This window comes from Pseudochaenichthys georgianus, chromosome 18 (assembly GCF_902827115.2).
Source record: "Pseudochaenichthys georgianus chromosome 18, fPseGeo1.2, whole genome shotgun sequence".
Classification (NCBI taxonomy): domain Eukaryota; kingdom Metazoa; phylum Chordata; class Actinopteri; order Perciformes; family Channichthyidae; genus Pseudochaenichthys; species Pseudochaenichthys georgianus.
This window is the reverse complement of record NC_047520.1, coordinates 15,490,534-15,507,078: the sequence shown is the minus strand read 5'-3', so window position 1 is coordinate 15,507,078 and position 16,545 is coordinate 15,490,534. Positions and strand designations below refer to the sequence as shown.

General features: G+C 40.3%; 1 protein-coding gene and 2 non-coding genes across 3 annotated transcripts; all 3 read left to right on the top strand.

The window, feature by feature from the left end:
• Positions 1 to 1,118: 1,118 nt before the first annotated feature.
• Positions 1,119 to 10,195, top strand: snx15 (sorting nexin 15). Its single transcript, XM_034106509.2, has 7 exons — positions 1,119 to 1,320; positions 2,011 to 2,167; positions 2,495 to 2,610; positions 3,121 to 3,400; positions 5,515 to 5,688; positions 7,003 to 7,200; positions 9,256 to 10,195. Exons 1-7 carry the CDS (start codon positions 1,222 to 1,224, stop codon positions 9,381 to 9,383), a joined length of 1,152 nt encoding a protein of 383 aa, XP_033962400.1. The 5' UTR covers positions 1,119 to 1,221; the 3' UTR covers positions 9,384 to 10,195.
• trnal-aag (transfer RNA leucine (anticodon AAG)) lies at positions 8,119 to 8,200 on the top strand. The gene has a single exon. It is a non-coding gene; the product is annotated as a tRNA-Leu (tRNA).
• On the top strand, positions 8,957 to 9,038 carry trnal-aag (transfer RNA leucine (anticodon AAG)). The gene has a single exon. It is a non-coding gene; the product is annotated as a tRNA-Leu (tRNA).
• Positions 10,196 to 16,545: the final 6,350 nt, after the last annotated feature.

Genomic DNA, 16,545 nt, shown 5'->3' with positions numbered 1-16,545 from the left:
TTATATTTTGTATTCTAAATCTGCTCATTTACCACCATTGATAAAAACACATTCAACTGTAATCTGAACACAACCTCACTGACTTTCATCTGTCAGTTTTACATCACTTAAGCCAAACCAGACGCACAGGTTATCTCAAATCAAACATGTACCTCATTTGTGTGTGCTGCACATTTTCCCTTCAATTTAACAGGCAATTACCTGAAGAAGAAAGCAGTGTCAGTGACCTTTGGGTTACAGTCTGCTGGACACGATCTCACACTCAGTGAAGCTTGTTAAGACCTTGAGGAAGATTTTGACGACAGAAAACAAAACAGTTTGACGAGGAACTACTGAATAGTTTGATAATTTCAGTCAGTACATTTAAGTTTGAGAAGCTGGGAAATAAAGAACAGCCTGGAAAAGAGATGAAAAGGACTATGTACAATATGAATGCACAGTTGGAACTTCCTCAGTAATACAACAAAGTCTGTTTTTCTCTCTTTGTTGTATTGTCTCTAACAGGGAGAGGCCAAGACCTGCTTGTGCTTTTCTTATTTTAGTATTTTTGAAACAGAAACACAGAATGTATGAATGCAGATGTCTATTGGTTGTATCAGAAGAGGTATTATCAAATATATTCTCAAGAAATATCATGTTACAGTATTTCTATTTAGTTTAAAGTTGATTTTCCACTTTAGACTTAGATTAGACTTCACTGGGTAAATTATATTAACCTTTAGCGCCCTCTGGAGAATTAAATTGGTCTTTACATCAAGTGAGAAGTTTTTTGCAAATACAATCCTGATGATTGACGTCCTGAAGTTTCCATATTAGTGCATTAAATTACTTTTTGATAAAAAAAAGGTAAAAACAGTAAAGACATTATCCCATTCTCTCCCTAACAATGCTCATTTAATAGGCACAAATGAATGAAGGTCATGCAAGGTCATGCAAGTGAATACAATATATATATTTTTTTAAAATTATATGTACATTAAAAATATATATATTTTACTTCTGCTATTCATTCATACACATCATATTAACAATACAGAGAAAACATTAAGCAATTTGTCTTCCAACTTGACGCTTCTACACACGCAATCACGTATTTTGCACACGTCACTGACCAGGAAGTGAGCGAAGAGGAGGGACGGGAAAATCACAACAGAGAGCTACTACTGCTTTGACAGCTCTGTGTCTTTTGCCGCTGAAACACTCTTTCTACGGGGAAGGGAGATGTCACGAAAACCTAAAGATGAATACTACCGTTTTTTCACCGTTACCGACCCACGCGCACACGAGAAGGGACACACCGAGTACAAAGTGTCAGCAAGGGTTGGTTTTCACTTTTTATCTCTCCTTAGCTACAGAGACATGTGTTGTTACCATACTTAACAACCCTGTGTTAAGCTAATTTACCCGTTATTTGCCTTCATGTTGTATTATTTATCTTCCAGCATATTGTTTTGCATGTTGTATCATATTTCTTTGGACGTTCACTAGAAGTTAGTGACTTTGTTTTGTTGTTACACAATGGAGTCACATCTGTGCTAGTCATAAAAACAAAGCAGCTAGCTCAGTAGACAGATACATACACAATGGCCCTTTTATTTCAGGCAGCAGTGCACAGAGAACACTGAGGTGAACTTGTGATCCCCCCCCCCCCCCCATGACCACTAATGCCCCGTGGTCTTCACTGGCATGCACACACAATCAAATTGGATCATATCTACAGAGATTCATCCTCCCTTATATTACCACAATGAATGACTCCATTACTCATTGAGAATGTCAGAACTATTATCAATTGGTTTTCTTTTATTCTTTTTTGTACTCCAAATAAATGACCCTAATCACAATAATAACAAACTATGGCTTTCCGAATATATTTGGCCAATAAACGATGTTATTATGTGCTATTCTGTTAATGAATGTGGGCGTTTTTGCAATTGCAATTTCTTATAGCAGTTATTTTTGTGTCTTGACTAGAAAAATAATCAGTCCTCTCTCCTCTCTAATTTGTAGTTTGTGTCAAAGCGCCATCCAGAAGATGTGAAGGAGGTGGTCGTGTGGAGGAGGTTCTCAGAGCTGAAGAAGCTCCACGGGGAGCTGGCCTACACTCACAGGAACCTGTTCAGAAAAGAGGAAGAGTTCCCATCGTTTCCCCGCGCACAAGTCTTTGGTATAATGGCTAAACATTTATATAAAATCACTGAATGTGCGACATTGGCCGGATAACACAACAACAATGTTTTTCAAAGAAAGTCATTCAACACAAAAGCATTTTCTAAGGTGTTCAGCTTTCCTGTGCGATAGCTTGTTGATCTGTTGATGATCCACTTGTTCCAGATAGCCTATTCTCAGGATTTTGTAAGGGCTCTTGTTTCATTTCCCCCCAGCGTACTACATACTTTCACAATTGGAGATGTAGCAACACAGTTGAGACATATATACTGATGGACAGTCACCGTTTATAGTACTTTAAAAAGAATCCTTATTTCTTTTTCAGGAAGGTTTGATGAAGCTGTGATAGAGGAGAGGAGAAAAGCTACAGAGGCCATGCTCCTATTTACTACCAGCATACCTGCACTCTACAACAGCCCACAGCTCAAGGACTTCTTCAGAGTAAGACACACTCACACACACATATAGCAAGTGAAACTGATACTCCCACTGAAAAACCCATGTCAAACCAAGATACATAGATTTTTTTAATGTTGATAAATCTGCCAATTATTTTCTAGATTATTAAATGTATTGTTTGGTTTTAAGAATCTTAGAAAATTGGTTAAAAATGAATGTCCACCCCAGTTTTTTCAAGTCCAAAAGTGTCTTTTTTTTGGCAGTATAAAAACTGTATATTCACTTTAATGTGATTTAAACAGAGAACAAGAACATTTCCATTTTTTAGAAGCGGACAACAACATTTTCACACATGTTTGCTAGAAAGATTTAATTATAGATAGATCCCCTATTAAAATAGCCAGTGATTTTTCTAGTGATGTAATCGATTGATTTAACAATTCATTACAGCTCTTTTCATTTTGCATTGATAAAACATACCTCTCTACAACCCCTCTCTCTCTCTCCCCACATCTACCCCATCTTTCCCTTTCCCCCCCTGCTCTTTCTCAGGGTGGTGAGGTCACGAGGCCTCTGGATGCCCCCCCCCTGTCCACTGCCGGGCCTCTGCCTCCCCCTCTCATCCCCCTCCCCAAGCGGAGGGCCTCAGACTGTGAACCTGCAGAGGAGGAGGAGGGGAGAGAGGCTCCCACCTTACCCCAGGACCTGGGCACCAACCTGAGCTTAGAGGTGGGAGAACCAGAGGTGGCCGCTGAGGCTTACAGCGAGATGGGGGGCTCTCCGAGAGAAGAACCAGAACCAGAACAAGAGGAGCTCAGCGACACGGAGCTAAGTATGGCGGGGACAAATTAAATGTTTTGTCATTGCCCTCTCATTTCTTTGTATATGTCTTTATGAAACAAGGACCATGCGTACAGATACACCCTTGTGCCCTCCTCGGGCATTTTTGTACATTTTTCCTGACTTTCTTTTTTAATTTGGTGATCATTTCAGCTGTCATTTCAGCTAACCCAGCTTTTGGCATGGAATTTTGCAAGAAGTCTTCTTTTGAGTCAAATTTTTGAAATCCATTGTCGTTTACTCTTACATGTTTTGTATACTCTCGTGATGCATTTTGCACCCTCTGGACCCCTTCGTGGCAAAAATGTACACGCTCATAATAACTGCTATTAAATCATCATACATCAATATTTTTTTCCATGAATCACTTGAACAACTTCTAACGTACTCAAAACTACCAAACATTCAATAATTTTCAGGATTTCAACCCTTTAAATGCCTGTTTCATTATTTGAATTATTTAATTTCTCTTAAAAGAAAACACAGAAAATGACCCTTCATCTGAAAGTGGAGAGGACACTGGGGGTCCGGCCCACCATCCACCACCACGGGGGGCTTTCTTCTCACAATCTGTGAGGACACCCTGGTTTTCCCCAGCTCCTGGGAGAACGACCTCTGTTCTTCTCTGTCCCCTCATCAGAGGAACTCAAAGAAATGCTGGACTCCAGAGAGCATTCAGTGTCAGACCCCCCTCGAACCTTGTGTCTTCTTCAGATGAGTCCTGCAGCTCGCTGGCAGATGAAGGCTACAAGATTACTTCTGAAGTCTCTTCTGCACTGAAATGCTTCTTCATTTGAGTTCCTTCTCTTTGCTCCAGGTGTTTCTCCTTCTCTGCTCACTGAAGAAATCAGCCCTTGGTCAAACTGCATGTTTAGCCAGGTGCATAAACACATTAAGTTGTTTTTTGTTTTTGAGTAATCAAGCAGCTCTTCAAAGACACATCAAACACATCCCTCAAAAGATGGCCTTTTTTTCCCATGGAATGATCCGTGCATGCTTACAGATTCTCTCACACACACACACACACACACACACACACACACACACACACACACACACACACACACACACACACACACACACACACACACACACACACACACACACACATACACACACACATGCACGGAGAGGGAGGAGAGGCGTGTGCTGGTTGTGCACAGGCCTACAAAATTGTTGTTCTAAAACCTGAGAGAGCACCAGGTCACATGCTGCAGGACCTGCTGGTCTGCTGCTGGAAATGATACACACACACACACACACACACACACACACACACACACACACACACACACACACACACTACTCTCTGGGCCCCCTGGTAGTCCCACGGCTCCATAATATAACTGGCAAAAATGTAAGAATTTCATGCATCGGCCTACAGTGGGAATATGGTGTAATCTGTTGGAATAGAGTAGAAATATCAAATATCACTACTTGTCTTCTAAATGAAATGCTGACATTACAAAATGCATGGTTTTATACTGCAATGGCAGTGAGATCAAAAAATGTGGTCTGAATGGGAGTCAATGAGGCATTTTTGAGAGAAATTAAATAATTCAAATAATGAAACAGGCGTTTTTAAAGGGTTATATTCCTGACAATGATTGAATGTTTTGTAGTTTTGAGTACGTTAGAAGTTGTTTATGTGATTCATGAAAAAAAAAAAGTAGAAAAAGATATTGATGTATGATGATTTAATAGCAGTTATTATGGGCGTGTACATTTTTGCCACGAAGGGGTCGAAAGGTTGAAAATTTGAGGAGGGCACAAGGGTTAACCTCAAATTGATACAATATGGTGTTTTGTAGACATATACAGAAGTTTCTTTATAACATGACAGGGAGAGATACACTCACTAATGTATAATAAAAAGCAGTAATTACATTTAAGTTCTTACATTGAATTCACTATTTATTTTCATATCAAATCTTATTGAATAAATGTATTATATTAAAATGAAGTGTCTGTTTTTCCACAATGTTCAACTAAGAGACAATGAAAAAACAGACACAAAATAACATTGGGGATGTGCAAACAAATGTGTGTCCTTTTCTTTCTTTATTAATCTTGTTTTTACCTTTTGCTCCATGTTTCCATCTCTAGTTCCATTTCCCGACACATGCCAAGATGAAATCCCCCCATCACCAGAGTCCCAGGAAGAGTTTGACTCCCTGTTTGATTCTGTGGCAGAAGATCTAGCCTCGTCTCCAAAAGAGGAAGGGCCTCCTCCTCTGACTGACAATGACTTGGCTGTCTTTGACCCCTGCTATAAACAAGGTGAAATACATGTGAATGGATATGCAATACTCAGCCTTCTAAAATCTGTACAGGCTTTTTAGTCAAGTAACAATTGACCATGTTGACTATTGTTTCACAGACCTTCCTGCCTAAATTAGTCTTAATGTGTCATGCACACGTAAAGTTGTGATGCTTTCTGATTTTCTTCAGTTGTACTGATCTGGTTACAATTTCCCAAAATAAGTCTATTTCTAAGAGTTGATTTTTTTGCATTTATGTTGAGCTGACCCTTCATCACATCCTGACCCTACGCTGTGCAACACAAGAGACGGTCTGAAAAAACAAGCTATTGCATGACATTTTATCTCAATAGAAATCATTTCTTCGAGCTTGGTTAATGATTCAGCTACACGGTAAATAGCAACCATTCGGTTACAGAAGTACATATCAAATCATTGAAATAGCTCTTAGGTACAAATGTTATTATTACAACCCTCTAATCTTATGTGTGCCTAATCGATATCTGGTTCCCATCTAGAGTAAATGCTTTTTTCACAGGTAGTGTGGCCGAGCAGCGCTGGATTAGGAGTTATAACATTGCTTTCTATGCGTCAACATTTCTTCACAGTGATTGGTCAATTGTTGGACGAATGTTGGAGCAACGAACATACTTGGCCAACCAATGTTGGAGCTCGCACTCTCATTGGCCAACCAATGTTGGAGCTCAATTTTTCATTAGCCAATATTCTGCAGCTGGTGTTTTAAGGCTCCAGTCTCATTTGAGGCGTGGGTTCGAATCCCATCGCTGCCAAGGAAGTTTTTCAGCAATCGTATTAATTCTGAGGACCAACATTTTGTACTTGAAATGTAGAACATAAATCTATGTTCTATGACTATGTCATTTCCAAGCTCATTGAGGCTACATTTCAACAAATACATTGGCTGTTTCCTAAACAATGATATAAGATAACTTTCAGAAACTCTTCTCACTGCACATCAAACAGTAGAAAGAGCAGTTCATTTTGGATTTGAGAGTTGAATTCAAAGTCCACGCTTTTTGGGGTATAGTGACGTTTAATTAGGGCAACAACTAGCAGTTTTTGTCATTATCAATTTATCTTCTGACAATTTTCTTAATCATTTTTCAATACTGTAAAGTCTATATGATAATTCCCCACAGCCCAAGTTGACCACTTCAAAATGCTTATTTCTTCTGAACAACAGCCCAATCACCAAAATATATGAAGACAGCTGCAAAGTGACTTTTTTACTGTAGATCATTTTTACTCTAGTTTTTCTAGTTTTGAGAAACAGTTCTATTTGTTATTTTTTGTGTCTATCTCTCCTTTCTAGATAAATCCAATTCCTGCTCTGACTACTCAGACTTATTCTCCCTGCCACCAACCAGTCTGGATGGAGGGGACGTGGGTTACCTAAACCAAGCTGCCACTGAGCTAACAGCTGCGATGGAGCTGGAGAAGGAGGGAGAGTTCAGTTCTGCCATCCGCAGGTACAGGACGGCCGTGGACACACTGATCACTGGAGTAAAAGGTGAGTGTGGGGGATTGAGGAAGATGAGTTGGTGGGGGAGAGAAAAGGAGGGACAGCATAAAGTATTTACTTCAATCAAAGACACACATGCTAACGAAACGCAAAAAATGTAGGGTTAATACATCAGTTATTTTAATGAGCTCATATCATTGACACAAAGTGAACATAAATGCATTTTATCATCTTTGAGATACGCCCTTATTTCGGAAATCCCATGGAATGCATGTGTCACAAACAGGAGTTTCTATTTTTATTCTTTTGTCATTAAAAACTAAAAAAGAAGTGCAATTGTCAAATCACACTTTCATCTTTTTTTTGTGAGTTGATATAAATGTAACTGATTTAGTTAAATGAGCCTCTCATATCAATTGCAGGCTCTTTGCGTTTGTATTGATTTTAACCAAATTGCATAGTATCATACTTATATATAATAAAAGCACATATGTCCAAATAATCCATATCATATATTATCTTTTATTAGGTCAAGTCACATTTTGGCATGTGTGTTCAATGCACCATTTTTAATATGGCATTTTACCTGAATGCTCACGCCCATTCCTGCATGAAACATGAGCCAGCTTTGTTGCTATAGGAACAGACATGAACTTGCGTGACAAATGTTCTACGTTTAAATAAGTTTGTGCTTATCCACAAATTACATTGTGCATTTAACTATATCTTGTTTACCATATTTGCTCTGCACTATATAATCTGATATGCTGCTCACACGCACTGACACATGCTCTGCACACAGCTGATACACATGCTCTGCACACAGCTGATACACACCAACATGTGACCTCATCCATTTAGCAAAGGTAAATGCTCTGCCAGAAATCTGTTAATCACTGATGACTTATTGATTTCTTAGGCAAAGCCTTTTTCTTTTGTCCGTCTGCATGATGGTTTGTTTTTATGGGTAGCGTGGCCGAGCGGTCTAAGGCGCTGGATTAAGGCTCCAGTCTCTTCGGAGGCGTGGGTTCAAATCCCACCGCTGCCAGTGTGCTTTTTCAGCAGTAGTGTGATTTCAGAGATGTTGGATCTCAAACTGTCGAAGAGTCATTCATGATGTTGACAAAACAACATTGCTCAAATCATGTCAAAATTAATATCTGTGTTTGAGATTGTGGGAAGTGCAGGTCATGTTATATCTACAATTCCTAGGTCAATGCCAACGGGTTTCTCTTTAGTTTTTTGAGTTAAAAAATATTGATTAACACCACGTAAAATGGTCTGAGGTGCTGGATATAGGCTCCAGTCTCTTGGATAGGTGAGTTTCAATATGCCGCCAGTGAGCAAAAAATGATGTGTAGCTCAAAGACCCGAGTATATTTAGAACAACTTGCTACTGAAATGTATTTAACAATAAAGTCTTGTATGTCTGAAGTGTGAACAACTGTAGGAAGATAAAGAAAACTCCAGACAGAATGAAGTACTAGGCCTACTAACTAAAAATGAAAAGGGGTTAAATGATCATGGAGTCAGTAGGTAGAATTGGCTAAGAGGTTATTTATTTATTTTGATAAACGACTGAGAAATATTCACTTTATTACGTTATACTAAATGTAGTCTGGGCCTTGTGAGGTGTTCTCTACAACAAAGCATGTGTGGTATCTGCTAACATGTGACTCCTCCCTGATGGGTTATCTATGGTTACTGTGTGCTTCTCAGTGACTCAGTGATCTATTTCTGGCAGAGGAGTCACTGACCCCCCTCCGCTATTTGTTGACGGACGATGACATATGAGCCTTTACATGATAGCGTGGCCGAGCGGTCTAAGGCGCTGGATTAAGGCTCCAGTCTCTTCGGAGGCGTGGGTTCAAATCCCACCGCTGTCAAGAACCTTTTTGAGCTTAAATGTCTTTGATTGATTGGTTTATTCTTGCCATTTACGATTAAATAGATCAATAAAATCAATTTTAATTGAGTTTTCACATTTTCTCCCCTCTCTTTTCCTCTTTGTCCCCTTTGCCGTTCTACATCTGCAACCCCAGGGCGGTAATGCCAATATAATTGAGAATAATCATCTTTGTATTCTTGTGTCTTTCTCTCCAGGAGACCCCGATCCGATCCGCAGAGAGTCCGTGATGAGAAAGACAGCTCAGTACCTGAAGCACACGGAGATGTTGGTGGACAGGCATTCCTCGCCTTCAAACACTCTCACACACACGCAGGACTCTTAGAAGCACACACACCTTTTGATATGTGCTGTTCACACACACGAGTATGGAAGAGTAAACCTACCGTAGTAAACATTTCACGAATGAATCAATGGAAGTAAAAGCCTTAATCATCAAATAAATATGCAGGTTATTTGAATGATCATACAGTTTATGCACAGAAAAATAAACAAATTAAATATATTAATTTGAAAACATAAGGATAAGTAAAGAGAGGAATAAGTAAAAACTCAAAACAATTTGAACAAACAAGAATAAATTAGCAAATGATTGAAATTGCTAAAAAACAAATACATGATATGTATTTCTTCCATTTCTGTGTACAATTGATTGTATATTCAATTGAATCTACACAATTACCGACTCCTTAAGGCTTTTATTTATACATTATTTTGTATGTATTAGGTAATTTATTGAGTCACGTACTTATATAATGGCAGCCTTAGTTCTCCATACATAAAGAAGACAGATCAAAGACAGAGAAGCTCAGGGTTGTGACATCCATACGCACACACACATGTCACACACATACATGAAGACACACTCTCTTGAGGTACACACTACACTGCAGACTACTTTAGCTGCCTCTGTGTTGTGCATCATCTGTTAAATGTAAAAGCTACATTTAAAATAACATGAACATATTACTTTAAAGCATTAATAGATACAATCTGTGATCTCTCTTTCTCTTGTTTGATTCCTTCCTTTCCTTCTCAATGCTTTCTCGTTGAATACGATTATATGTGACGTGTATATCAGTCATTTGTATTTTGCACAAACAATGTTTTTGTTAATAAAAATGAGTCAATAAGAAATCTGTTTTTTGGTTGAAGGTGAGGTGAGCAGGTAACAGTGTTTGGTAAGACTGTAACTGCTGCATGTTCAATTACACAATAAGATGGTATTGCTGGACATTAACTAAGTACATTTACTTAAGTACTGTACTAGTACTTTGGTTTTACTTCTATTCTATTTTATACATCTACTTCACTATATTTAGAGTTGCACATTGTACTGTTTTGTCCACTACATTTATGTGCAACTTTTGTGTATAAGTACATTGAACTAAGTAATCAATCTGTATACTTCTTTAACCACGGGGCCAAATGAGTGTAATATGTCCCAGTATATTTGAGTAGGTCTAAACTCATTTATAAATGTCAGAATCACTTACTCAACACCAACAATAAATGCACATGCTTTATTTTGATAACTCATTTAAATAACTATGCCATTGAATGTAAGATTTCCATTTACAAAGGTCTAGAAAAACGTACAATTGCAAGTAGTCACTGGCTGAAAAGTATTGTATAGTCTGTGAATGTTACAAGGTTTATTAAACAGTGATTGCTCACGGAATCTAATAGCTGTTGTAGATTGTGTTGTTTTTCCAGGTTAGCAATAGCTACACGGTTCCTCTGAGAGGCGCTGTTTGCTATTACATCATATCAACTCCACTCCAGGGCAGAAACTCCTCACTCCCCGAGTTGTCCACCTGTAAATCAGCTAAATGTCACATTTATTTTTCTCAGCTGAGCCATTTTGACAGTAAAAGATCAATTTAGCTTATCGGTTGCTAACTTAAGCGGTAGAAGTGTAGGACTTACACTGTGGATGAACTTCAGCTAATCAGCAGATACAAATCTCTGTTTTTCTTATGTTGCTGAAAGAAGCCTACAGTGCTGTAAGGGGGCAGTAGAAGAGGTGATGTGTTAACTCATAATGTAACGCTTTGTTTGAGATGACACCACTTACATCTCATCACAGCTGCTGCTATCTTTATGACTGATGGTATGTTTTTCATTCTTCAACAGTCAGTTGGTATGCTATGTAACATGTTCTTGCTTTACTTCCCCTTATTGGCAGGTTTCCTCTTTCCATTCCCTGTGCTGCAGTGAGTTAGAGAATACTCACACACATACAAGCGTTAGATTCCATTTCTATATGGATATCATATCTCATATGGTGGAAGAAGATGTATACTAAAGTCAAAGTATTAAATTGTGAAAACACTGTTGCAAGTAAAAGTCTTGCAGTCAAATCTTAATTAAGTTAAAGTAAAAAGGCTTAACATTTAAATATACTTACAAGTACTTGCTAAGCCTAATGACCAATTTAAAATGATGTATTATAAATGACTGCATTATGATTATTGATGCATTAATGTGTTCATCACACACTTTTACTTTGTATGTCACAATGTGGTTCATTAGAATGTTGAACTAACTGTGTAAAGTAACACATAACTCAAATTGTACCATCTTGAGAAGATGTATTTCCAGATAATATACCATATTACGATTAGTTCAAATGTGCTGATTTGAGATTATATCTTAAACAATCCGGCCGTTGAGAGGTTTCCTTTTTTGCTATTTCAACAGAATAGAAAAGGGTTTGATGGAGTGGGTTGCAAAAGAGGAAAGAGAACAGTGCCATACAAAATCCCCCTGGAGAGGAGAGAGGGATGGAAGGACAAACAGATGGAGAGGCCGAGTGAGGAAAAGGCTACCCTTTCTCTCACCAGATGAGAAGAATCGGGGGTTTGCGGGGAGCAAGCGATAACGGAGGAGAGGGAAAAAGGAGGGCCGTGATTAGAGGATAAGCAGAGATCATCCCTCCATTGTTAAAGAGGGATGGAAACACTGACCCTCCCTCTTCCTCTGTTTTCATCCTCCCGTTTTTCGCTTTGTTTTTCAGCGTTGTGGGGAGCTTGAAGAGGATGGAGGGATGGCAGAGAAAGCGAGAGATAACATTGCTCCATCCTGTTATACACCCCTCTTTCCCCCTCATCCCTCCACCTCTCTGCCTTTCTCTCCCTCTTTCTAGTGCTGCACCTGTGAAATGCAGAGGATGTGAGATAGAGAGGAATGATGGAGAGACAAAGAGATGGATGGAGGGAGGGAGGGGGGGATGAAATCGAGGGGGGGTAGAGCCTCGCAACATTAGCATGCTGAGAGTGTCAGCACTCTCCTCTTTTACTCTCCCTCCATCCCCATCCCTCTCTCCATCCCTCCCTCTGTCTTTTTATCCACACTGGTCACTGCAATTATACCATCAAAACACTCCAGCCTGAGAGCATAATAGCTTCCCCGTGTGTGTGTGTGTGTGTGTGTGTGTGTGTGTGTGTGTGTGTGTGTGTGTGTGTGTGTGTGTGTGTGTGTGTGTGTGTGTGTGTGTGTGTGTGTGTGTGTGTGTGTGTGTGTGTGTGTGTGTGTGTGTGTGTGTGTGTGTGTGTGTGTGTGTGTGCATAATTTAGTGCTTGCATGGTGAATTACATGTGCATGTATGACATGAAGGGCAGCTGTTGGTGTGTGTGTTTAGACGCCCACACCTGGATTTGCAGAATGTGTGGGTGCACAAGTGTGTGTGTGTGTGTGTGTGTGTGTGTGTGTGTGTGTGTGTGTGTGTGTGTATCGCCCAAGTATCTGTTGAGTCCTATCGGCTAGAAAAACTGCTTCTCCAACCTCTGACCATACACACTCTTAAACACACGCTAAGAGACCCACTTTACATACGTGCGCCTATTTACACATACACTCAAACAAACACACACACACACACACACACACACACACACACACACACACACACACACACACACACACACACACACACACACACACACACACACACACACACTCACTGATGAATGCACACAGGCATACAGTCATAGCTTTGAGCCTCAAACCGTTATGACCTACATGCCCAGTGGGTCATCATTAAGCCAAATAGCACACTGACACCTTTGGCTGTCCACACACACACACACACACACACACACACACACACACACACACACACACACACACACACACACACACACACACACACACACACACACACACACACACACACACACACACACACACACACACTCTCTCCCTGTTTTTGTTTTTGTTCTCTCAACTTCCTCTATCCCTCTCCCCCTTCCGCCCTCTGTCTCTTCCCTTTTCTCTCATTCTCTAACACGCACACACATGCACACACACACACACACACACACACACACACACACACACACACACACACACACACACACACACACACACACACACACACACACACACACACACACACACACACACACACACACACACACTCCCCCCTCTGTGCGCTTGTTATCCCTCTCTGTCCGTTCGTCACCTTGCCCTGAGCTATTTGAGTACACTTCTGTCTCTCTCTCTCACACACACACACACTCATTCTCTCTCTGTCTGTCTGTCTGTTCCACATGCTCTGTTTCAACCTCTCTCTCTCTCTCTCTCTCTCTCTCTCTCTCCCTCTCTCTGTGTCCGTCAGTCTTGACATATGTAGTCTCTCTGTCAGTGTCTAGTTCACTGTAACTCAGGGCCTGATGGTCAGAACCAGGTGTATTGCCAAGTAGGTGTTACACACATGCTTTGATGAATAGCGGTGCACACATAAGCACAGAGGGATTACAAGGAGCTAATATAGAACAGTAGAGAAAGCTTGAAGCCAGAGATCCCGGCAGTTTAAGATTAGTAAAAGCGACAACAGATAAACGAACAGTTAAATCTCTGTCAAATAGGATTAAAGAATAATCATGACGGCTTGATTTTGAAATGCTTTACTATGTGCTGTTGAGAGTTACTCTCTTTTTCTTCTTAGGCTTTGTCTTTAATGTAGACATTTTTTGTCTTTATTGTTTTGGTTACTTATCTTTGAACCAACATTATCCTCGTGTATTTTGTAAATCACTTTGTAACTTGGTTTAGAGATGTGCTATATGAGTTAGGGCTGGCTCAGGCTTACCTTGAACATCCTCCTATATTTAAGTATTCTACTTTTATTTTAAATGTCAATTGGATTGTTTTATTGTAATTAGTTTGTTCACACTGTCATTCATTTATGTTGATCCGTACACACTGTAAATCCCCCTGAGACAATGTGTGTTGTGACACTGGGCTTTACAAATCCAATTGGATTTGATTTAGTATTCTGCTCTTAGGAATTAGAGGGTAGTTTGTGTGGAAGGAGAGTAGTGAGCTAAAGGAGACTGACCTCGTTGCCGTCACACATCATCATTTGACCCCTTGTTCATCTATTGATTAGTGCGGCTCCAATGAGGTCTCCATACATCACACAGTCCTGTGCTCGACAGCATTGCTCTGATTTGTTATTTCCTCTTTAATATGGCTGACTCCCCCTCGTTCTCTCCCTCTTTTTGCCTCTGTTCTTTTGTATCCTCTCCTCCCCCATTCCCTTTTTCTCTCTCCATCCCTCTCTCCCTGTAAGTAAATCAATGAACATACACTTTATGCCATCTATTGATCCTTTCATATCTACCCCCCCCCTCCTGTTCTTGCCCTCTCAGTTTTTCTCTTCCCCTTTGAATTTATAATTGTGTCTAACCTCCCCCTCTCTCTTTCTCTGTCTTTATACCTCTCACTCTGGGACGTCCTATTTATATGGCTGGCACCTTCACGCTTGTACTGAAGTGTGTGTGCCGGTGAGGGAGAGTGTGTTTGATGTTGGTCTAAGTGGTTAACATAATACGAGCCCTCAGAGAGATGACGTTCCCGCACTCACACACAATTTGAGGCTTTTTGGGTAAGCTTTTTCCATGAACAATTTGTGCTTTTTAGTATTCTCCAGCTGCAGATCCGTCCATCAATTACATTCTCCCACTCTGCCACTACACACTCACAGACACACACTTTTGAGGCTCGAACGCCTTCGTAGAATGACAAAAACCCCATATTCCATCCATCCATCCATCTTCTCCCGCTTATCCGTGGTCGGGTTGCGGGGGTAGCAGTTCCAGCAGAGCCCCAAACTTTCTTTTCCCTGGCGACATCAACCAGCTCTGACTGGGGGGTCCCAAGGCGCTCCCAGGCCAGCGAAGAGATATAGTCCCTCCACCTGGTCCTAGGTCTACCCCTTGGTCTCTTCCCAGCTGGACGTGCCTGGAACACCTCCCTAGGGAGGCGCCCAGGTGGCATCCTAACTAGGTGCCCGAACCACCTCAACTGGCTTCTTTCGACGCAAAGGAGGATCGGTTCAACTCCGAGTCCCTCCCTGATGACCGAACTTCTCACCTTATCCCTAAGGGAGACACCAGCCACCCGGCGGAGAAAACCCATCTCGGCCGCTTGTATCCCCATATTATCTTTTGTTATTTATTATTGCAGATGGAGCGATGGTTTCATGACCTCGCCATCCTCTCTCTGCATATGTTTTTATTTATTCAGACCTTTCTCTCTTTCCTACCCTCTCTTTCTCTAGCATGTTTATGTTTATTCACACACATCTCCTTCTTTTTCTCTCCCCATCCTCCCTCTCCCACTGTCCCCGTGTGCCCAGCTTTTGTTACCAGCCTGGTTTCCATAACAACTGCGACCTTTTCTGTCACTGCCTAACCATTTTTTAATCAGAAGTAGAGAAAAGATCAAAATGAGATGAGACACAGAGAGTGAATTTGGAAGAAGGTTACATTAAACAACTAGTATATGGATAATGCTCCAAAAGATGATAAAACAGTGTGAGTAAAGTTAGAAATGGACAAATGAGACCGTGGCTTACATCCCCAGCAACAAGTGCTGCTCAATAGGGCGTCCACTTTAAAGTTTGAAACTAAATGTCTCTGTCATATTAAAGGTTGAGGTAAATCATTGCAGATATTTCAAATGAGACTTCCCAAATGAATGATGGCGCACCTGGCATTGTTCAACATAGGCCATTAACTCTCACGAGTACTCTGCCCTTATATTACAATGCACTTTCATGTTGCAGTCATCAAGGGGATGCATGCTGATTGTATTTCAGCAATATAACATCTGTAAATATTATATTTTAAATATGCATACTTTACTTGTTTCATCGAAAAGCTCAATGTGATGGCAGATGACTACAACATAATATTTGCAATGTTCAATTTTCATCACTTTTCAAACTAAAAAAACATGACTTTTTGATGACATCCAGTCGAGGCTGGACTTTATTGCAGTTGAAGGAGCTAAAGCGAGTTGGAGTGATCTCTACGGACTAAGAAGGACAGAGCTCTTGTGGTATATTGCAGGTACTGTATTATAATATTTAATATGCCATTTTCCCATCATTATGGGATTGATTAAACTTCCCATATACATTTACATTTTCATTCTCCTGTATGTATGTGAGGAGAATGTGTTCTGTGTGTGAGTTG